Source organism: Larus michahellis, chromosome 8 (genome assembly GCF_964199755.1).
Source record: "Larus michahellis chromosome 8, bLarMic1.1, whole genome shotgun sequence".
Classification (NCBI taxonomy): Eukaryota; Metazoa; Chordata; class Aves; order Charadriiformes; family Laridae; genus Larus; species Larus michahellis.
The window spans coordinates 55,979,974-56,001,858 of record NC_133903.1 but is presented as its reverse complement, the minus strand read 5'-3'; the positions used below and the strand labels follow the sequence as shown (position 1 = coordinate 56,001,858).

General features: G+C 43.3%; 1 protein-coding gene across 6 annotated transcripts; it reads left to right on the top strand.

Moving 5' to 3' along the window:
• The first annotated feature begins 846 nt into the window (after nucleotides 1-846).
• SERBP1 (SERPINE1 mRNA binding protein 1) lies at nucleotides 847-20,222 on the top strand. Of its 6 annotated transcripts, none has more exons than XM_074596384.1 (10): nucleotides 849-1,357; nucleotides 4,406-4,568; nucleotides 5,464-5,601; nucleotides 5,720-5,815; nucleotides 6,427-6,501; nucleotides 8,768-8,945; nucleotides 12,281-12,328; nucleotides 14,791-14,964; nucleotides 15,968-16,006; nucleotides 17,208-20,222. In XM_074596384.1, the coding sequence occupies exons 1-10, from the start codon at nucleotides 979-981 to the stop codon at nucleotides 17,262-17,264; spliced, it is 1,347 nt and encodes a 448-aa protein (XP_074452485.1). In that variant the 5' UTR covers nucleotides 849-978; the 3' UTR covers nucleotides 17,265-20,222. The 6 variants fall into 6 exon arrangements, with proteins under 6 accessions (XP_074452488.1, XP_074452485.1, XP_074452490.1 ...); XM_074596385.1 differs by having other exon boundaries at nucleotides 853-1,357; nucleotides 5,744-5,815; XM_074596387.1 differs by lacking the exon at nucleotides 12,281-12,328 and having other exon boundaries at nucleotides 847-1,357.
• The last annotated feature ends 1,663 nt before the right edge of the window (nucleotides 20,223-21,885 follow it).

The window sequence follows — 21,885 nt, the reverse complement described above, 5'->3', positions numbered from 1 at the left end:
GTCTCAATATAACTCCCACTGGCTGTAACTAGAACTATAAAGACTAATTAATACTGCAAACATTTACCATTTTTACTTGATATTGTCTTCTAATTGTGTATATCTGCTAACTGGATGAGTATAAATGTTAATGGAAGAAGGAAATTTTATTATACACCCAAGAAAAAGGAGATACTCGGTACTTTCATGTATTTGTCCATTTACACGGACACATGAAAGCACAAATTTGTGACCAGGTCATGCTTTCATGCAGGCCTCTCGGTATGCTCCTAAAGTGTTTTAACAGATAAATAAAAACTGTAACTTTGTTGCGGCCAGCCTGCATTATTTAATCCTTAAACTCTACACATGCCCTGGTGCTTTGTTGCACTTGGGAAATTTGCACTTGGTAGAATTGGTTAAAAAAAAGGAAAAAAGTCTATGGATTTTTTTCCCCTTTTTTTTTCCCTCAGCGTACCCTTGAGCTGACCAGTTTCTCCCCGAAGGAGAGCCGGGACGAGCAGGCCGTGCCGCCCCCACAGGCCAGGCGCCCGCCTCCTCCTGAGGAGAACGAGCGGGAACGGCGGCGAATGGCGCCTGCCGACAGGCTTCAGAAAGACGCTTAAAAAAAATACCCCAAACAACCCAGAGTCTCATGGCGTCAGGATTGATGTCACCGCTGCTGGCAAACCCTCTCCAGGGCCCCGGGCACCCCCCGGGCGGCCAGCCGGGGCGGCGGCGATGGCGGCCACACACAATGGCGGCGCGAGGCATGCCGGGAGTTGTAGTCCGGCGGGCGGGTGCGGGCGGCGGCGGGCGGCGGCCGCCTACTGTTCCCATCGTGCCCCGCGCGGAGGGAGGGGGGGTGTGAGGTGCCCGGATGTGGCCGGCGCCGGAAGAGAAGCGGGTCTCTTCGGGGCCGGCCATCTTGTGCGGCAGCGAGCAGGGCGCGGGGGGCCCGGCAGCATCGGAGGAGGATCCCGCCGACGGGGGCCCATCATGCCCGGACACCTGCAGGAGGGCTTTGGCTGCGTCGTCACCAACCGCTTCGACCAGCTCTTTGATGACGAGTCCGACCCCTTCGAGGTGCTGCGGGCGGCCGAGACCCGGAGGAAAGAGAGCGGCGGCGGCGGCGGGAGCCAGGGGGGCGGCGGGGCCCGCGGCGGCCCGGCGGGAGCCCAGACCAACTCCTCCGGCGGGGCTGGAGGCGGCGGCCCAGGCCAGGCGGGCGCCGGCGGCGGCGTCGGCAGCGCGGCCAAGCAGCTGCGCAGGGAGTCCCAGAAGGAGCGCAAGAACCCGCTGCCCCCCTTCGCTGCCTCCGCCGGGGACCGCCGGGAGGAGGGCAGCGGCCAGCCCGGAGCCCCGCTGCGGAAGGAGGGTAAGCGGGGCGGCGGGGGACGGAGGGGAGGGGGCCGGGGGCCGCCGGGCCCGGCCCCGCCGAGGGGCCGCCCCTCGCCCCGCCGCGCACAAAGGAGGAGGCGGCGGCGGGAAGGCCCCGGGCAGGGCCGAGGCGGCGGTGGCGGCGGCCCCGGGCCTCGCACCCACGTGCGGGAGCGCATGGCGGGAGGAGGCCCCGGGAGGCGGCGGGGCTCCGGGAGGAGCGGCCGCACGTGTCCCCGCCGCCCGGCCCGCGCAAAATGGAGTCGGGCCTGCCCGGGGTGCCCGGGAGCGGCCTCCGGGGGTGTCCGGGGCACGGCGGAGGGAGGGCTGCCCGCCGGAGAGCGGGAACGTGAAATCCCAGCGCCCCAGCCTAAACTGAAATCGTGTTTGGGGCGGCCGGACGGGTCTGACAGGGTGTCGGGCGGTCCCGGGGCTTTTCACAGTTCGCGTGGGTCGTTTTTCAAGGGAACAGTGCTGAGCCCCTGGCCCAGGTTGCCCAGAGAAGCTGTGGCTGCCCCATCCCTGGAGGGGTTCAAGGCCAGGTTGGCCGGGGCTTGGAGCAACCTGGGCTGGTGGGAGGTGTCCCTGCCCAGGGCAGGGGGTTGGAACTAGATGATCTTTAAGGTTTCTTCCAACCCAAACCATTCCGTGATAGGAATCACGTATGTATTTTAATAATAGGTTGTGTGAATTCTCAGCCGCGTTTGTGTAAACCCATAAGACATCCCACATGGGAAACTTTGTTGAAAAAAAGAAATCAAAGTATAAATAGGTGAAACGAATATGCTCTGGGCAAAGTAATTAGTAGGACGCACATGTCGTCCTGTGGCAGGCAGTTGTACCGTGCACGAACTTCAGCACATGTCAAATTGGTCAGAACTCTGATTAAATTGGAATCCTTGAAATGCATCAAAGCGTGGTGACAGCATTTGACTTGCGGGTGAGGGAGTCGCTTGCCAGCTACAGTTTGATTCTGAACGATCTTTTCAGAAACGCGGCCAGTTCCGAAGAGGGCAGTGCTACATGAAAGTGTCTTAATACTTCAGCATTTACTGCAGTGCGTGTTGCAAAATGATTCTCCGCCACATTTTATGCTTTTTAAGAAAGAAAACGTTTTCCTTTATGGATTTTTTGGACTTTAACGCTTGAGAGCTTTTCCCTTGGTAGAATGCAATAACTTGTCCCAAGTGGCGATTTGTTAAGCCGGTGTCCTCTGGAAATATTAGTCAGAGACAGAATCGTGGTGGTGTCCCTCATGAGGTACGCCTGAAACGTGGGCAGTGTCTTTGGCCAACACAAGAGAATGCGAGGGGTTTTGGTAGGGCTAGCAGTTGTGTTTATCTCCTGATTTTCACATTCGTTTTGAAGAACAAGCACTGCTTGCTATGAAAAAAGTATTTCGTGGCTTATTATAGTAGTGAAACAGAGAAAGGCAGACCTACTTTTATAGCTGTGTGTATGGAGCACTGTAGTAAACAAAGTCACTTTCCACTTTGAAAACATCTATTTTCTTTGGGGGGATGGTATTTCTAACATTGTAAAGGCTTTTGATGCCATGGTATCAATGGGGTTTGTTTGTACATGCATACTATGAATATTGCAGTTTAAAACTATTCCACTACTGTGTAGAAGTGCAAATCATTTGACTGGTGAATTACCAGTTCAAAGCTTCGTGATGCTAAGAAAAAGAAATAACTTGTATTTTTGGTTAGGCTTCACCAGGAACCAGGTTTTTCTGAGCACGAGGTGTTGAACTCGAAATTCAAAAGCTGTGGATTATTAATTCCAGTTCTGCAGCATACCTCCTCTGTCACACTGGCCTGTTTGCTTTACCTCTTAAAACCTCTTTAAAAAAAAAAAATGGTCGTCCTTACTTTGAGAGTCCTGAGTCCTTTTCAAAGTCAATGTGAGTGAGTTTAACCCCTGTGTTTCCTCAGGGAGTAAGGATTATTTAGCAAGCAATGTATGTCATGCAAACTCCATGTTAAATACAGCTTGTAAGGTAAGGAGACGTTGTTCATTTGGGTGTGTTGGCTTGGATATCATTACAACTGTAGCTTCTTTAGCCCCACCCAAATGTGACATTGCTTGTTAGGCAGGAACTTCTTTTAAAAAAATTCAAAAATTGGCAGCTTTTAATTTAAAAGATAATTCAAATTTCTTAAGTCAGCTTTAGTGTTTTTTCCCTAAACATTTTGGCAATAAAATAATATAACAAAGGAGTAATGTGTTTATCCAGATCTTTCTAAAGAAGTGTAAATGGGCCCTGTATTTAAGATCCTTAAGATGTCTTATTGAAGAATATAATGCCCGTGTGGAGTTATTATTTAAAAAAAACAACTTTCAGAAGGCATAGAGAGGGCGGGAAGAAGGCCAGCCTGTTCAGTGGCACAGTGTATTCTTAAGCTATTTTAAGTAAGTACACAACGAGGTGAGCCATTGTCAAGGAGCGTGTATTGGACTGGGAGGACTGGTGTGGATGAACACACCGTTTAGTCACTGACCAGTAGCTGCCATCCTGGGCTGCCTGCTCATCGGGGTACAGGTGACACCTGCCTGGGTGAGGGTGGCCCCGGGTCGTACTGCTGGCCAAATAAACTTCCCAAGAAGAGCGCGGTGGGATGAAGCATGGTGGCTGTCGTAGGGACTTGGGTCCAGCGTGGTGAGGCTGACTTCGTTTTGGTGTGCATCAAAATAAAAACCACTTGTTTTTAAAGCACCTTTCAGAGAAAAAAAAATCTTGCTTACCTTGATCCTTCTTTGAAAGCTGAACCCTGTCATTTTAACATGGATTACTAATGCATTGTGCGGTCTGACAACTTTTGTTTCCTACAGTATTAATGCTGTGTAAAAATGTGAATGAGAATAGTCAAATGATCTACATTGACTTTTGTATAAAAGTATAGTTTCTCAGATTATCTAGTCACAAGGCTAGAAGAAAAACTTTAATTCCACCTTGTGTTCAATATTGTTTTACGGTGTTAGAGTCAGTATCTCTCCTGGAGCCGCTCCACGTTCCGTTGATTTGTTTTGCCTAATGTTTCAGGGATAAGACGTATTGGCAGGAGGCCTGATCAGCAGCAGCAGCAGCAACAGCAGGGAGAAGGCAAGCCTATTGACAGGAGACCGGAGAGACGACCTCCTCGTGAGCGCCGCTTTGATAAACCTGCTGATGAGAAAGGCGAAGGAGGAGAATTTTCTGTTGACAAGTAAGAATTTTGTCTTGTCTGACAACTTTTCCTAGTTTAGATAGGAAGGGGCTGTTCTGCCTTTTGCTGTTTTTTGGTTTTGTTTTTTTAAAAGCTGATTGAATCAAAATGAAATTGATTGAATTAAATTGTCAGTCACAAGAATAGCATGCATTGTGCAGAATATAACACTTTTCTTTTTGCGTGATTTTGTTTACAAGTTTGACCAGGAGTGATCTAACATGAACAGTTCCATTGGTTTAGCTGAAAATATGGTTTAAATCAGTAAGATATCCACTATATCTCTTGATCCGTAGGAGGTAGCTTAGGAAGGGGACTCAAGTATAGCCATTGCCTGCAGGATGAGGTTTGTTTGCTGTTAGATCTGTTGTTGAAATCCATATAGCTGACTTCAAGCCAATAAAAGTTTGTCCATGCAGGTGTTTACACCTTGGCTGCAGTGACTTCACATCTGGAAGCGGTGAAGCCATCTTGCACCTAGGCAAGATTTAAAGTGTCTTGAGTATCATGAGGGACCCAGAATTCAAGTGTTCTGGAAGTAATGTTCAAATATTAAAATTTTAGTAGACAACATTAAAATCCTTTTAAAAGAAGTAAGTTGTGTTATGTAACACAATCCAAACACTGAATTTTGGAATATAGTGCCAGAAGGTGCAAACAAACATTAGTCCTTCTGAGCATTTGTTTCCAAATTCTAAAATGCAGGCATTATATATGTGGAGTTTTTTCAGTGTAATAGTTTGGTATTGAAATTAGAGCCTTGACACAGTTACAAACACTAGTTATCAAAGGAGAAGTAAGTAAATAAAATTTGCAAAAGAGAAAAAGAAAATCTGAAAAGCCATGCTGTGAATCTTTGGAGGTGAAATATTCAAGTTTGGCTGTTCCATGCTAGACCCATTCTTGACCGACCTATGCGTGGACGTGGTGGACTTGGAAGAGGACGTGGACGCGGCCGTGGAATGGGCAGAGGAGATGGGTTTGACTCCCGTGGCAAACGTGAATTTGACAGACACAGTGGCAGCGATAGATCGTAAGTCTTTAACTTTTTCTATTGTTTTTTGGCTATTCTTTACAATTAATACATGTTTTAAAAATTTGCTTTTGAATTTCTGTATCTGGACACTATAATGTTAACTCAGTTTTGTTAGTTCTGTTTCACATTCACATTTCAGCGGCCTAAAGCATGAGGACAAGCGTGGTGGCAGTGGATCACACAACTGGGGAACCGTCAAAGACGAGCTAACGTTAGTAATCTGTAATTGCTTAGAAAACTATGACTAGCAGAATGTTAATAAATCTTAATTCTTACGGCTTGCAGAATACAAAGATTTAGCTGCCTTTTTTGCCTTTGATTTTTGATAATTTTTGCTATGCTATTAAAGAAGCTTTTGCAGAATTTAGAAAATTAACGATTTCTTGTAGCGTAACAGATGGCTTCACTGTTAAAGACAGAATTTTGGGGAAGTTTGGAATGGGAGGTGGGGTGGGGGGGTTGTGTGTCTTGTTCTGGTTTTTGAACATTAAAAAAAATCAATTTAACAATTTTGATCAGGTTAAGCATGCTTTTTTAGAAGTATTACACTGAAAACAATACTTTTAATAGCCAAGTCTGTTTTGTGTTGAGGTACAGTGGGAGGCTCTTGGAAGGGGTTCTAGTGAGCGTTGGGGCAACAATGAGGAAGGTGGAAAGCATGGAATTAAAAGGCACAGGGAGCACCAATCCGTAATGAAATGGCTCTTTTTAAAGAAGACTGGGTTGTGTAAATCCACTATAGAACTTAGTCATTCATCTTATGTAGCTTTAAATGGGGATGAACCTTTAAAAAACAAAACTCCAAACATTATGTAATTGCAGTGAATTGGATCAGTCGGCTGTAACTGAGGAAACGCCAGAGGGAGAGGAACATCCGCCTGCTGATTCTGAAAATAAGTGAGTGCCACCCCTCTTCATGTTCTTTGATTGTTTCAGAGGTAGCATGACTTTGCCTTTAACCTCTGATAATTATTCCTACTGCAAACTCAGATTGTATTTTCTTCAGTAGATATGAAATTATCCACAGTGCTGCTGAAAGACTGTCTCTTTAAAAACTCCATGTCTAAAAATTGTTATCTTGAAACCGTTCATTAGTGTCGTGCAGGCTCTTAGGTCACTTTCAGATTTAGTTATTAATAATCAGTTCTAATACGCTTAGGGTCTCGGGATTGCAGCTCATAAGTACCAAATCCAAAAGCATCTGTGCTGGTAACTAGGTAGAAACCAACAAATGAAAGGGACAAAATGGTCTTCTGCCAGTGGAAGGTAATTTTTTTCAAATTCTTTTTTTGAAAACAACTCTTGAGACTGTGACTAGCCCGTAGAGGAAGGGTGGTATCTCTCTTGTTCTGCACCTTCCATGTATGCAGGCAGTTTTCAAATAAGTTAACTTGATTGTTTGGCCACTGTTACACAAGAAACCAGTGACTGGATAAGTGAAATAGAGTAACTAGAGAAGCAGAATGAGCAGTAGTGGTACTCACCGTTGGTGTTAAAACATGGTACAAATTTTTATGGTAGAGTAGTAGGATAACGTGTATTTTAAGGAGAAATGTGCTTTATGGTAGATTGAAAAAAGTGGCAAACAGATAAGATAGAAATTTGACATACTTGTTTGCGTAGGATTTCTAACATGGAGTTTGCTATAGCTTGATTCCTCATTAATAACTTTGGTTAGTGGTAAAGAGGGTACAATTACTGTGTAGAGAATAAAAAATGGATTTAGTTTACCTGAAAAGACTAAATGCTGTTACTTCTCCAAGGTTAAGGTCATCTTCTATGCAGAAGCAGTGTGAGAATTCAGGAATCACAGCTTGAGCATTGGTCAGAAAATGCAAGCTAGCTGGTCCTTAGAAAAATTGTATGTATTGGAAATCTGGATATATTAAATTTGCTGTGTCTGCAGCATTTCCTGAATTTTTATTAGTCTTTATTATCCGGTGCTTGACCAGATACTGACCTGTCTGTGTGGAGATCAGTTATCTGCAAAATTCTGCAGGCTACTTCTGTTTTTTTATCTTCTTCCTCGAATCTGCAGAAATGTGTACTCTTCCCAGTTTCAAGCATAACACATCTGTTGTAATCTGTGAGTTTTATAGAAAAACATCTTTACATGGGTTAGTTTTCAGGTTGGCTAGTTTGGAGTGGATCTTTAACCTAAATGTTTCAGCAGAACTGTAAGATGTTTTACTGCAGTAAAATGTGCAGAACGCCAAAGGGTAATATCTTTGCCTTGAAGCTAAAAGAAATGCTTCTGAATGTATACCATGTAAAATCATTCTGTCCTACAGAATGAGGGGAAAAAAAAAAAGAAATACGGTAATTTTGGTGTATAACCTCTGCATTATTACATCAAAATTCATGGCTATAAAATGAAGACCTTTTTTCTTAAGTTGAGGCGTTCGTGATCTGTTTGCTGCACATATGTGGCACTATTTTTCTATAAATCAGAAATTTAGTTGCATAAACACACTGAAGAATGACTAAAGGATTGACTGCCTGTGTGGTTGGAACATGATCTGTTACTGAGCACAGTGGTTCTTTACAGTGAGGCGATGCATCGCACAAGCAACTCAGTTGTGTGCTGTTGTTTTTTCAAGTTAGCCAAAAGTAAAAAGTGTTTCAGTTAGCTGGGACACTAATAATTGTCCTTGGTTCAATAAAGGAAGCAGAGTATCCAAAGCTGATTAAATTCTGTTTTTTAAAAAACTAACAAGTTTGAAAATTGTGGTAAGAACAAGCTCTCCTTCACTGCCTTAACTTGAACCTTTGGGAGAGAGGTATCTCAAAAGGTGGGGGGTGGAAGCTCCAAACAAGTCCATTGCAGAAATTAGGCTTTTGTATTTGTAAAAAATATTGTCGTTAATGTGGAGAATAGACAGCATGGTTCAGTTTTAATCTTAAGTTTGCTACGCTCAGCTCACCATTTACTTGCTTAAAGGTGTCTGGCTGTGACTTTTTTTGGCTCTCTGGCTAAAGGAGATGAGTTTTCATGTGTACTTTGAGTGGTGGAATTGAGGGGGGTTTTATATATGCCTCTTAACTGCTAAATACTTGACAAACTTTTTTATAATCTGGTGCTGATTAACAACCGTTTCTGAATTTGTTGTATCTAGAATGTGAGTTCTAAGTCATGATCATAATATCCATGAATTTACTACAGAGAGAATGAGGTTGAAGAAGTTAAGGAAGAAGGTCCTAAGGAAATGACCCTGGATGAGTGGAAAGCTATTCAAAGTAAGGATCGTGCAAAAGTCGAGTTCAACATCCGTAAACCAAATGAGGGTGCTGATGGGCAGTGGAAAAAAGGATTTGTTCTTCACAAGTCAAAGAGCGAGGAGGTAAAGTGATTTTCAATACTTGCTGGTATCCAGATTGTATAGGTTTTTCTGTTGATACGCATTTCTTGAAGCGGAAGCTCCATTCTTTGAGACGCTGACCTATATCTAAAGATTTATAAAGTGGGAACGTTTCTCTTCATAAAACTGACGTTATGCAGTAGCATAAGTAGCCATTCTTAACTGTGGTTAGTTGTAGCAGTTGATCTGTACCCTTAGGCTGGTGTATATTTTGATACAATCTAGTCCTGAGCATGGAATACTGCTGCAGCTGGGCAGTAACTTCTTAAGGACTGTCTCTTGGTGAGCACTGCAGAAGTAGTTTGTCAATATCAAATTCATTTCTTTGCTTTTTTAAATAAAGCTTATGTTATTTAGCATCTTTGCTATTCTTGTGCAGGATGCAGATTTATGGTGCTTGCTAAACATGGTGTAAGATTGAAGAAACATTGGTCGTGCCTCAGACATGTTAATACCTAAGCTGTGTATCTTAAGGTTGTTACATAGGTATCTTCTCATTTTGTAATATTATATAGACAACCATCCTTGAAGCTTTTGAGAAACCAGGTGAAATACATGTGTATGCTTCAGTGATACTCGACATAGTTGCTGTAGAATTATTTTAAAATTGCAGTTTCTCAAGCATACTCATTTCAGTCATTGCAAAAATTTAATTATTCTGTTCCAAAATAGTGATGGTGGCAAGAAGCGACGTACTCTTTCACTTCAGAAGGGAGCAAAGTGCTGAGACCTCTGTTTTCTAATGCAGGGCTGCATTAATCTTGGTTTTTAATCTTGGTTTTTAACACTGTGTAATATCTTAAGTGGCCTGCTTTGAGCTATTGGTGGCCTGCAACTTTGTATACCAGATGGTTCTGACACCCTTTGAAGTAACTAGCTAGTATGTAATATTCTGCTTGGTCTTCTAGTATGTATTTCTGCTATTTCACCCCTTGTCAGTGTTTTCTTGTGAGCTGGGGACTTAATACAGATGGGGAGGTGCCAGTTCGTGCTTTCCAATGAAAACTTCGTCTCTAATCTCACTGAACTCAGAATGAGTTTGGCTTTGCCACAGTCATGCTGTTTTCTTTTCTTGCTGTGCAAAGTAGTTCAGTTCTTTAAATGATTGCGTATCTTTTTATTTACCTTAAGCTGTTCAGTGTTTGAAGTGTTCATTAAATACTGTTTTTTCTGGCTTGTGTAGAAAAGGGAAACTGAGTTAATGTTGCTGTATATTAAGAGTATGTTTAAACAGAAGTATTTATGTACTTCACCAAGATTTACTGAACCTGTAGTCCTGCAGGTGTGTCAGCAAATACCCCCAAGCCCTAGTCTCTCCAAAGCAGTTTTATGTGACATATAATCAGATGAAGTTAGTCTTTTTTAAGATATCTGCATGTATGGTAGTATAATAAGATGGTGGTAGTCTTGAGTAATTTAGAATTGCAGGATTGTCTAGGTTGGAAGGGACCTTTCAGATCATCTAGTCCAACCATCAACCTAACACTGGCAAATTTACAAGCTAGAAAGATCCATACTGTATTTTCCACTTGAAAAATTAAATTGGTACTTAACTCAGAAAAAAAACAAAACAAAACCAATGACAATAGCTAATCAAATTACTCTTATGGAAGAATGACATAATTAGTAGAATGTTCTATTGGAGAGGTGTTTTCAGTGAACTTCTCTTAAAAGAAATGAGTCAGATATTTTTAACACTATCACATGAAAAGAAGTTAACAGGGCCTTGCTGTATAAGCACAGAAGTGACATACTAACAAAATTGCCTTTAAATGTAGATGCTTTTAGCCTACTTTTATTGTATGTCCAGCAGGTGTCTCTCCCCATTTCACTTACTCATTGTTCACTGATCCCGTGGGAAGCAGCATGGGGTTTTTTTGCTAAGTTTTACAGCAGAATAGCCCTATAATAGAGGCGTTAGGAAAGCCTTCACTGCAGCTCCTTTGTTAGCAGGTTTAGAAGGTGGAATATTTAGAAGTTATGAACAAAACCTACTGATCACCTGCTTTTCTTTATCTCGTTATCTTCTTGGACATGCTTGTGAGTCGTGACATGAAGGTTGATGTAAGGTTTTTGTGATTCCTATGGATAAGAAGGGAGTTGATGTGTGGAAGTGACTTGGGTTTATAGGTAAATTCTGGGTTTTGGTCCTAAATCTTCTGTACTCTTACAGCTGAAAAATCAGAATGTGCCCTGGTAGATTTTCTCAGAAATTTGGATTGAAGCGTTGTGATGACTGCCATCATTCCTGTAGCTTGAAAACTACTGGGAGAATGTCCTAGGAGTCTGTGGGGAAAAGGAGTATGAGGATCTAGTACTGTTCATCTGCCTTAGTCTTATGAAAGAGCTGTCCTCCTCTTCCTCGCGTTCTTCACTGAGGGGTGAAACGCTTGACCCTATCTGAGGTCTTTCCTCTCTTTCACATTTGTTGTGCAATTACTAGGAAGTGATACATTGTATAAAATGAACTCTTAATACTGTCTCAGATTCTTGCTGGTTTAATCTGAAATCCACGTGTATTGGCAGCCCTCATCTAATGAGACTCTTTCCAGGAGATGGGGTTAGACCATAGAATAGAGATCCTTGTTTTTCCTTCTCTGCAGCTGGTTTAGTGGCTTGAGTCTTTTCAGTTCTGCTGGTGCAGCTGAGCAAAAAATGGGAAGGAGTTACGTTTTGGAGAGGCCTTAAGATTTGTTTTAAAAGTTGGATGCAAGTCTCCTGGAAAGACTGATGCACCAGTAGATCAGTTCCTACTCCATGTGTCTGCTGTGCTGTGCCATCCCCCTTTCCTGTGCCTTCAAACTTTCTTGCTAATCTAATCGCTTCCTTAGAGGAGGTTGCAACGGGAGACTTGAGAAATAGGTTTTGGAAAATAATAGTCCATCTTCTCAAAACTTGGAGGAATAACTCTTGAATTGAGGCTATGCAGAAAGCTTTTCTCATTAACAGTAATTTTAAACATCCCACCCTCTTACCTGTCTCGTTCTGTACGCAGTGTGCCTGTGCGAGAGATCAGCTTGCGTGCCTGATCTCTGCTAGAGTTTCCAGCAGCGTGCATTAAACTCTTCTGGTATCGATCTGAGATTTCTCTTGTCTCCACGCCTGTGGTATAGTCCATCTTCTGGTCTTTCTGGATGCTTGCACAGCTGTTGATCTCATCCTTTTGCTGCTTCGTGTGCTCAGTGACATCTGTATCTGGCAAGTTCATGTGACCTTATTACCTGTTGTTTCTGTATGTAGTTGAGTCTCATTTCTTCCTTTTGTTTTCTCCCTTTGTTCCTTTTGTCACTTTGGCGTGGACACGCAACTTTCATCAGACAAAGGCGATGACAGAAATGCAGGGGAGTCTGCTGGAGTCAAATGAGGTACTGATCCTTTATATCTAACTGGTAATACCTGTGTTTTGATATGAGCCCCTTCTGAAATGAAGGTCTGGATATTAAGAAGTCACAAAAATAGGGAGTACAAGTAGATACAATCTGGAGCTCTTCTGTCCATGCCTGTTGTCTAACTGTGCACCATATAGGACCCTTCGTAATTAGTACCCTTGCTCCTAACTGAGCTGAATTCAAACCCTATCGTAAATGCTTCTATCATGAGTCTTTATTTTTTGTTGTTGCTGCTGTTTTTCCATATCTTGCTGTCTGCTTTGGCTCCCTTCCTGTTAGTAGCTTGTTCTTAATTTTTGGCAGCCTTCCTCAGGACCCATCAGTGTAGCAATGCCTTCAAGAAGCTCTCGGTTATTAGATCAGAGCATTCTTGAGAGTTGCCAATACATATATATTAAATGCTTCCAAAGGTGATTCAGAATAAGCAATTTGTACCATATGTCTTTGACTCTTGCGATAGAAGAGGATGAGGAGAACATGCCAAGTCTTTTATTTGTATTTTAAATTAGCTTTAGTTACTCTGGATAAAGAAATCATCAGGTTATATATAGAATTTGCTATTTGTTGGGTTTAGTGGTTAAGCCAAAGTTAAGCTGGGAAAATACAATGTTTTTGTTAAGACTGTAGTGTTTATTTTTTTTAAGCAATAACAGTGTAGGGAAGGAAATACACAGAATTGTACAAATCCACTTGTTACTACCTCTCAGTAAAGAAAATGCCATTTAGGTACCAGTAAGTTGAAAATACCATCTCAGTAGCTTGCAGTTATCAAAACTGTAGATAAAATATCAAGTAGTAAGAAGGGAATCAAAACCATAACAAAAGGTATTGTGTACTGTTTTACAGATCGTTGGTGTGCTTACATTTCAGTAATGGCAGGCCCAGATGTGAAATGAGTTTTCTCTGAGAACTGTTCAGGTTGCCTTCCCAAGTTTGGAAGAGAGCTCTCTGAGGGAAGGGTGTACGATTCAAATCTATAAAATCAAGAGCAGGAGGGGGGCTGGTTGTTACATGGAATACATCCCAGGGAAATAGGTTTGAAATAAAGCAGCGTGGAGGCGTGTTTCTCATTGTGCCTAATTAAATTGCAGTGCCCTCCACTGCAGGACCTCATGGCGGCCAAACATACAGCTGGGCATGACAAAGGGTAATTAAATTACTGGGGGAGAAGGTTCGTTATGGCTCTGGACTTTATGGCGCTTGTGACTGACTCAAGGATTCCCTGAAAGCAGCTCTCAGCCTTTTGACTGCAGACCTCTGTGTATCCATTACCTGCCTTACAAAGGATCCTCAAACTGTAATTAAAGAGTATAGGGCTTAATTGCACAACATGTTGCCTTTGAAAGTCAGCATATTGTGTAATTATGCCACCAGAAAAGTAAGTTATAGTCAGTAGGCTTAAGCTTGCACATGGCGCTTCTGTAGGAAAAAGCAAGCAAGCTGAAAATTGCTGCGCTAGAAATGAGGGGCTTATAGGAAAAGAAGGCGTTGGATGTTGTCATGTTTCCAAAACGTGATGATTGGGCTGTGGAAGAGGCAGAGTGCTGGACTAGATAAACCCTTAGTCTGATGCAGTAGGGTCAGTTTTACATTTACTTGGGTTTTTTGTGTTCAGTGTGTAGTAATTTGAAATTCTCAGATGCGTGGAATTTATGGTGTTAGGTGTAACTCTTCGGTGCATACCTTGCTCCTGGAGACTCCAGTTTCTCACTGTGAATCCACTGGAAACCAGCTGGCTGTTAGAGAATATTGTATTGTGGCAAAGGTGGTGGTGGAGAGTCACATTTTTCAGTGTAATTGGTGAGACTGGTTCTCTGTTTCAGCATTAATGTTTTGGCTACTGCAGTTAAGTTCTGCTTGAACTGTTTATGCCCCATTCGCTGTTTGTTATGGCTATTACAAATCAATAAGGGATTGTTACCATCTCCCTTGTTTTAAATATTTATACAGGGCTAAGCAAATGAGAAAGTGTAAAGTACTCATTGAGCAAAATAAAGATGGGTTACCAAGTAAGTATTTGAAAAGAATGAAATGAATCGATAGACGCTGAAGACTTCTCAGGATACAAAGTAAGAAGAGAAATGCTAGAAAATGAGGTTCTGTACTGGCTTGGTGATAGCTTCATCTCAGATAAGCCTGAACGTGTTCCTCTGAAGGAACTCCAGAGCTTCCCTGAATTACCTTGGAAATGCAAAATACCTTTGTTTGCTCAAGCCCTTACTTGATTACCTGTATGTGGTTTTGTCATCTGCACAAGTGGTATAACTTGATTCCTAACAATTTGTGCACTGTCTTTTAACTTGAATCAATCAAGGTAATCGGCCCTCAATTTGGGAATGCATTTGGAGGTAAACGCGCATGCTGTGGTGGTAAGAGCGATGAAAAAGATGACGTTTCTTGGGTGACTTTTCTTACTCATGGAGAAATGCTCATTTCAGGCTCACGCTGAGGACTCGGTAATGGATCATCACTTCCGCAAGCCAGCAAATGATATTACATCCCAGCTGGAGATCAACTTTGGAGACCTCGGCCGCCCCGGACGTGGTGGCAGAGGGGGACGGGGTGGCCGAGGACGTGGAGGCAGGGCCAGCCGTGGAGGCAGAACTGACAAGGTGAGCAGCTACAGCTTTCATCTGCGAAGAGGTTTAGTTTCATTTGTTAGGATTTTTATACAGATAGTTTTAGGTGTCGTCCTTATTTCTGGAGGAGTTGCCCTGACAACAAACACCATGTTTTAAAACCAAGTAAAGTGTCTATTCTTACACATCTCCTTTTAAACGAGGTTACTGTTAGGACAAGGATGAATATTTTAGCGGTGCTCTTATTAAACACAAAAAAGGGAGGGTGGGGAGTAGGTTGGGTTAAAAAAAAGTGTCCGTATTTGTATCTAAACCGGAAAAATGACTCTTCAGCGTGGCCAGATCTGAATGTACTGTGAGATGCTTCTGTTTGTGCCAGAGCAAAACCGCAAGTGCTAGAGCGGTTATTTTCAGACACAGTCAGGACAGTGTATCTGCTTTATGACCTGTTGGGGGTGAAAGACTGGTTTTACGGCCGCGTGTTATATCTTGAATTTGAGGAATTTAGGGTTTTCATGTGGAAATAGGACTCTTACTAGGTTTTTTTTTCTAATCTGTGGTAATTTTTTTCCTTCTCTAGTCCTAAAGCCCTAAGGAAATACTCAGGAAAAGTACTGAATGGAACTGGGGAGGGAACGTGTAAAGCTGAAGTATCGTAGTATAGCTGCAGTAAAGACTTGATTTCATATGGATCACTTATTCCGCTTAAATGCATCGAATCAAATTGTTACTGACTAGAAAATGTGTTCAGTCTGTGTGGTGTGGCTTTCTTCATGTCGACCAGACTTTTGTCTCTTCTAGGACACTGACTTTGTGTTCTCTTTTACACTGGATCACTTTAAGTTTTAGGCTTATTAGTTGGAAAACTCTCTCTTGATATTAATATAAGAAAATTTTAAGGAATTGAAATTAAATAGCAGTGGTGTTTGCTCTGAGTTGTTTCACTGATGTAGCATCTTGCTTCTTCAAGAATGCTCTCGTAGTTAAAAACTTTTCTGTGGCTTATTTTATGTTGACTTTGTTTCTTTCCTTCCAGTTGGTTAAGGAGTTTGACGTGATCCACACACCCAACCAGGTTGGTGATCTCTGCTGGCACTTGCCTTATCTGTACACAAGGCTCTCCTGTTGCAGGGGCTGTAACTCCCTCCTGCAGCGGCGTGGCTTTTTGGGCTGGCTTTCTGCTTTTGTGTAACGAGCAACTGGAGATACTAAAGCTATAGGCTTAAGACCCTGCTATTACCTTTTAATTCTAGTTTGGGTACTTCTGCAGTGTCTTTGTCTTGCCTGTAGGTGCTGATGCAACTTCTATTGGAATGGTTTAAATACATCTTTTGATAAATGAGTATGTTCACAGGAAATTCCACTATCCTGGCTCTTCCTGCACTACTTCTCTTCCACGTCCCTCATGGACAAAGTGAAGAGTATTTTAAATTACTTCTGCATTTCATTGCAGCATTGGTTTTTAGGTGTGCAGAGCCTTTTAAAAAACGCGTTTGGGAATTGCTGGGGAGATTCTTGGTTAACGTATGAATTTCTAGGGCTAGGTTGGCACAAAAATTCTTTTTATCAACAGCTAGTTTGTGACTGGGGAAAAATTAAACGTGTGAAACTTAATTTGTGCTACAAACAGGCCTTTCCTGTAACACTTCAGTTGTGTCCCTCAGTGAGAACTGATGGTTATAGCATAAGCCTGCATGTAGGGATCGCTTTAAGAATGGAAAAAGAGATGTACTTGTTAACCTCATGCTCGAATCATGTGCGAACGTGGTCTTTTTGCCTATAATGCCTCTTCAAATAGCTTTGATTCAATAAGTAGCATAGGAGACTTTCTAGTCCCTGGAATAAAAGTGTTGCTTATCATGGGGGGGGGGAAGTTGCTTTTCTAGTAATTTTTCCAACGCTAGAGTACTTACTCTGCTGTACTGTGTACCTCATTGAATCCCAGTATTTCCCTGTGGAATAGGGTTGAGGTTAAAGTAGTTTTAAAAAGGAGGAATTCCCACCTGTCTTTGGGGTGCAGGGAGTCCCCCTGCCTGTCCTTGCTCTATGCAAGTGCCACCCCGTCTGTGTGCACAGGGACAGAGGCTTAACCTTGTCCCTGTGACCGCTGGCTGGGTCCCAGCATGTGCCCACCGCTGAGCGGTGCCAACGTCTCACACTGCCCAGCTCTGTTTGCCGGGCGAATGAAGGACTCGGTAATGCGTGAAGAATTAGAAACGTGGTAGGGCTTGGTGCCGCTGGAGGGAAGGAATAACTTTCTGATGTTTCTCTTTCAGTCAAGTGCTTCTGCTCCTGATGTAGATGACCCAGAGGCTTTCCCAGCTCTGTCCTAAACTGGATGTCATAAGCCAACCCTGCCCTCGTCGGGCCTTCCTCTCCGAGGCTTGCATGCTTAAGGATCCTAAACAACTAAGAAATTTAAAAAAAAAAAAAAAAAGAGGAGACTGTCATTCATACCATTCACACCTAAAGACTGAATTTTATCTGTTTTGAAAATGAACTTCTCTCGCTACACAGAAGCAACAATATGGTAGTCAGTTTTGTATTTAGAAATGTAATGGTAGCAGGGATGTTTTCATAATTTTTTCAGAGATTATGCATTCTTCATGGATACTTTTTTGTATTGCTGCTTGAAAATATGCGTTTCCAAACTTGAAATATAGGTGTGAACAGTGTGTACCAGTTAAAAGCTTTCACTTCATTTGTGTTTTTTTTTTTTTTAATTCAGGATTTTAGACTTTTTCCCCAAACTACAAACAGGGTTTTAATTATTGCAACACTCTTTCCGTTTCCTTAATTCCTGTTTAGCAGATTTTTATCAGCCCATGGTCTTTTGGAATATGTGAAGTTTTAATTTGGCAGACTGTTAGTGCTGTATGGAATACTAACTCCTGGAGTACTTTAGTTTTAATGCTTAATTTCAGACTTGGAAAAACAGTCATTTTTCATCTGTGTTTGGTAGTTTGTTTACACAAAACCTTTATACAAAATTGATGCCAGATACTTGAAAGAGATTCAAAGCACATTGGTTTATAGTTCAATACCTGTGTACTGATCCGGCAGTGATGTGTGGATAATTGGTCTAAGCAGTTTTTTAAAATTAATGTGTTACAACTTTCACTCACCCTTTATTCCCTCCTTCTCCCTTCAACAGAACAAGATGCTTTGTTGGCAAAAAAAAAAAAAAGGAGATTTTAAATTTACCAATGCTTTTTCTTTGAGAGGGTGTCCTGTAGATTGGAGTAACCTTTCCTGTTGCTGGAGCCGGGAGGCTGGGGAAGGCGGTAGCCGCTGCTGCGGAGTCTGGCTGGACTCTGGCTGGGATTTGGAATTGAGCAGCACAGGCTGACAAGAGCACGTCAGTTCCTGATGCATCCGCAGCGCTGCTCTGACAGCGCAGGTCTTCCAAAGAAAGCAACGGCAGGCCTCGGCTGGGTCTGGCAGGAGGGAGTTTTGGTTTACCGTTCCAGACGGGGGACACTGCGGTCTGTGCGCGGTACCACAAAAAGATGCAAAACAAAAACCCCAACACTCAGCCTCCCCGTCAAAGTTTTGTTCTGGATTTGTGCAGTGTTTGAGATCCGATTGCTAGCTGACAAATGAATGTTTTTCAGAGCGCGATTGTAAGAAACCCTTTCTACCCCCGTAGAAATTTGCCGTAGGTTTAATTTAATCCCTGGGAACAGGATTACCACTTCAGGACACAAAAGGAGTTGAGAGAATGACTAAGAAAGAGGGTTTCTTAGGGTTTTTATCTGCAGCATTTGTTAGGAGACTAGAAACAGGTTTCTCATTTTATTTAATGTTTTACACTTTGGACAGCTTATAACATATTTGTAGTTTCTTAACTAGGTAGATAGAAAACAAAAGGTAACGCCCTATTTTTTTAAAAGCTGTACAGGACAGGCAAAAAGTGTTGGAGACCTTTGAATATGAAATATCAAATTCCTTAACTGTGGTGTTTAGCTGGCTTGCTTTATCTGAACTATTTTCTACAAAAGTTTTTGTTGTAAACCACTGTTAATACCATTGGATTAGACTTTTTACTGCACTCACCTATAGTTTAAAGTTCCGGGCTGTGAGAAGGAGGCAAGTTTTCAAACGGCGGATGTAAAACCTGTTGGTTGATTTCTGTGGACTCGAAGCAGGCCTTACACAGGTGCTCAGTGTGGGGCTGTTGGCGGCCCAGCACCGAGTTCTTCCTCTTCCCTCTCCCTTTGTGGTTTGGTTGACTGTGTTGCAGTTCTAGTGTTAGGGACACCTTGGATAACACCATTAAACAAATGCCTAGATATGCAGAAACACACGGAAAAGCTTTCTCTGTAACATAAGCTTTCCTCCCCTTATCCAAACTGTCTGTTTGCTGTTTCGGTTGCCACTCAGCTTTTTTTCCAGATGACTTCTGGGCCAGCCAGGCAGTTGTTTGGGGCCCTGCTAGCCGGACTTGGTCGGAAGCTTTCCCTTCTCCCGCTTTAGAGCGTAGAGCAGTTTCCCGAATGGCATGTCACGTCCGATTTTTCAAGACAGCTTGTACTTGCAATTGGTCCGTCTGCTGTTCTGATAGATGTAAATTTGCCTCTTTCAGTCCATTTGTGTCAAGAACTAAAACTGTGAACATATATCTTTAATATTGGTGGGTGTTAACTGAAATAAAGGTTTATTTTCATGCTCTTTTAAAAATGTCATGAAAACACATGGAGATGAAACCGCTTAGATTAATAGCGTCTCATCTGGGTTCTGCCCCAAGAGGTCCAGTCTGCCTGTGCCGATGGTGCCCGGGCGTTTCCATTGCCAGGAACGGACTTTGCCTTGGGAAAATGTCTCCCTCCGAGTAGCTTATTTACAATTAATGAGCTTGCTCTTTAGTAACATTTCCTGTCCTCTTGCTTGCTACTTGTGCTGTCACGCCAAATCCAGAGGACTAGACCTTTTAAAATCTGAACAATTTGAAAAAGATGGTCAGCAGAAAACGTTGGAGAGAAACAGAGAGAAGCACGTGGTGCAAATTGGCTTTTGAACGCAACGATGGCAAGGTTTGAGCATGAAAGTTCATCTTTCAGATTGAATGCCGCTGATGCTGGGAGGAAACAAGAGTGATTAATACATGCAAGTGTTAGCCGGGTGGGGAAGGACATAAATTCTTCTGAAACGTCAGAAGTGGGTGTGAATATGTGGTGTTTGCAGTTTGAGGAGCTGAGACTCTTACCTGTAATGACTCTTTGCCCATGGAGATTGGTTTGCGTAGCCACGCCTCTTGTTTTAATAAACGCAGGACATATGCCTAAAGCTGACACTTGCAGCATTTGCTAACCTGCTTCTTTTCTAAAATCACTGCAAGGACCACGCTGCCTTCCTCTTGTGCTCCTGTTCTGGTCTGCCTTCGCCGGGTCACAGCCTGCGCTCGAAAAGCTCGTCGTGTTCTTGCTGGGGGGGAGTGTAACCGGACTGGGGGGGAAGTGGTTCATTTGCCCTTACTGGGGGACTTTCGGGTAAAAGTTACGAGAATTTTAGTCCTTGTCCTACTAATGATGGTGTTTGTCTCTTGGAGTTGGAGTAAGTTTTCATGTCAAGAAGATAAATTGCCACATGGCAATTTATCTAGAGACCTGAGAAAGGAGAGACTGCACTCTGGTCTTCTCTTGTCCTTACGTTAAAGATCAATATGCACAAGTAGATGAATGACAAAAGTGTAATTTTTTTGTCTCTTTTTTTTTTTTTTTTTAAGAACAATCCCTTTCTTTGGCAGTAGGTGTCTGATTTGGTTGTACGAGGCTGACTTGAGGTACTGATTTGTCTGTGATGCCCAGCCAGAATCCTCTTGTCTGGGTGGTTGCCAGATGGGGTGTGGAGAGCACGAAAATGGAGTTCGCTTCTCTTGGGTGCCTGACCCAAGTCCGAGTGAAACGTTTGCCTTTGGGTGACGTGAGGCCATAGTCCCAGGCAGGAGATATCCGTGTACCAGGCTGGAGACCGAACCTCGGAACCAGCTGCTAGACCCAAAAAGCGAAATGGGGAGAGCTGGTATTTTGCAAAAAAAAAAAAAAATCTTGCAGGCTTTGTGTAGCTGATGGTGCGAGGGGCCCTGTGAGCTGCGCCGGCCTGGCGCCCGTTCAGTGGGAGCTGAAGCTGCTTTGGTTTGTCGGTTCCCTGCCGTAGCGTGTGAACTTGCCCGTAGTTACTGATAAACGTGCTTGAGCTGTTTCATCTTCACCCATGAGAGGTTGCTGCGGAGGTCTGTTGTCACCGAGAGGTGAGGGAGCTCTGTTTCACTTGTGTGTTCTTTACCAGCCAGAGGGAAGGGAGATCAGGTACGGGATCGGTTTTACTGCAGTATTTCACGTCAGCAGTTTGGATTAGCACAGGCCCAGCTGCGTTTGGGATTTGTACTCGACAAACTGCAGGATTTCCATTGTCTGTTGGACAAGGAGACGACTGGCTTCTGGCCTTTCTCCTAAGAAAGCGCCTGAAGGTCTGGCTGGGTGAGATGGCGTGGCACTTGAGGGCAGCAATGCAGAGCAGGAGGGAGGTGTGTCGTGACAAGGTGGCCATTGCTACTTACGTGCTTCTTTGCGCAGCAGTTACCTTCAGTGGTCCACCACTGTTTACCTCTGTCAGGCTTGGATGAAGATGCCGAAAGGGGCAGCTGCTCTGCAGATCGCTGTGGACTGCTGTGAAAAGCCGTTTTTCAGTGAAAGTGCGTCTTCCTCTGCCGTCCTCAGCTGTGACCATGAGCGTGGGGGTCCGGGGCCAGTTCAGAGGTGGTGGTGAGGATGCAAACAAGTCCCGGGGTTGAAATACTATCCCAAAATACAACTCAAAACTACGCTTAAGAGTCATAGAATGGTTTGGGTTGGAAGGGACTCTTACAGGCCACCCAGTGGCACCCCCTGCCCTGGGCAGGGACACCTCCCACCAGCCCAGGTTGCTCCAAGCCCCGGCCAACCTGGCCTTGAA

Excerpts from the sequence above, each read along its gene's own strand:
- SERBP1 (XM_074596384.1), top strand. The coding sequence starts at position 979 with ATGCCCGGACACCTGCAGGAGGGCTTTGGCTGCGTCGTCACCAACCGC. Across the intron at positions 1,358-4,405 it reads AGCCCCGCTGCGGAAGGAGG|GGATAAGACGTATTGGCAGG; the intron begins GTAAGCGGGGCG and ends CTAATGTTTCAG. Across the intron at positions 16,007-17,207 it reads TGATCCACACACCCAACCAG|TCAAGTGCTTCTGCTCCTGA; the intron begins GTTGGTGATCTC and ends TTTCTCTTTCAG.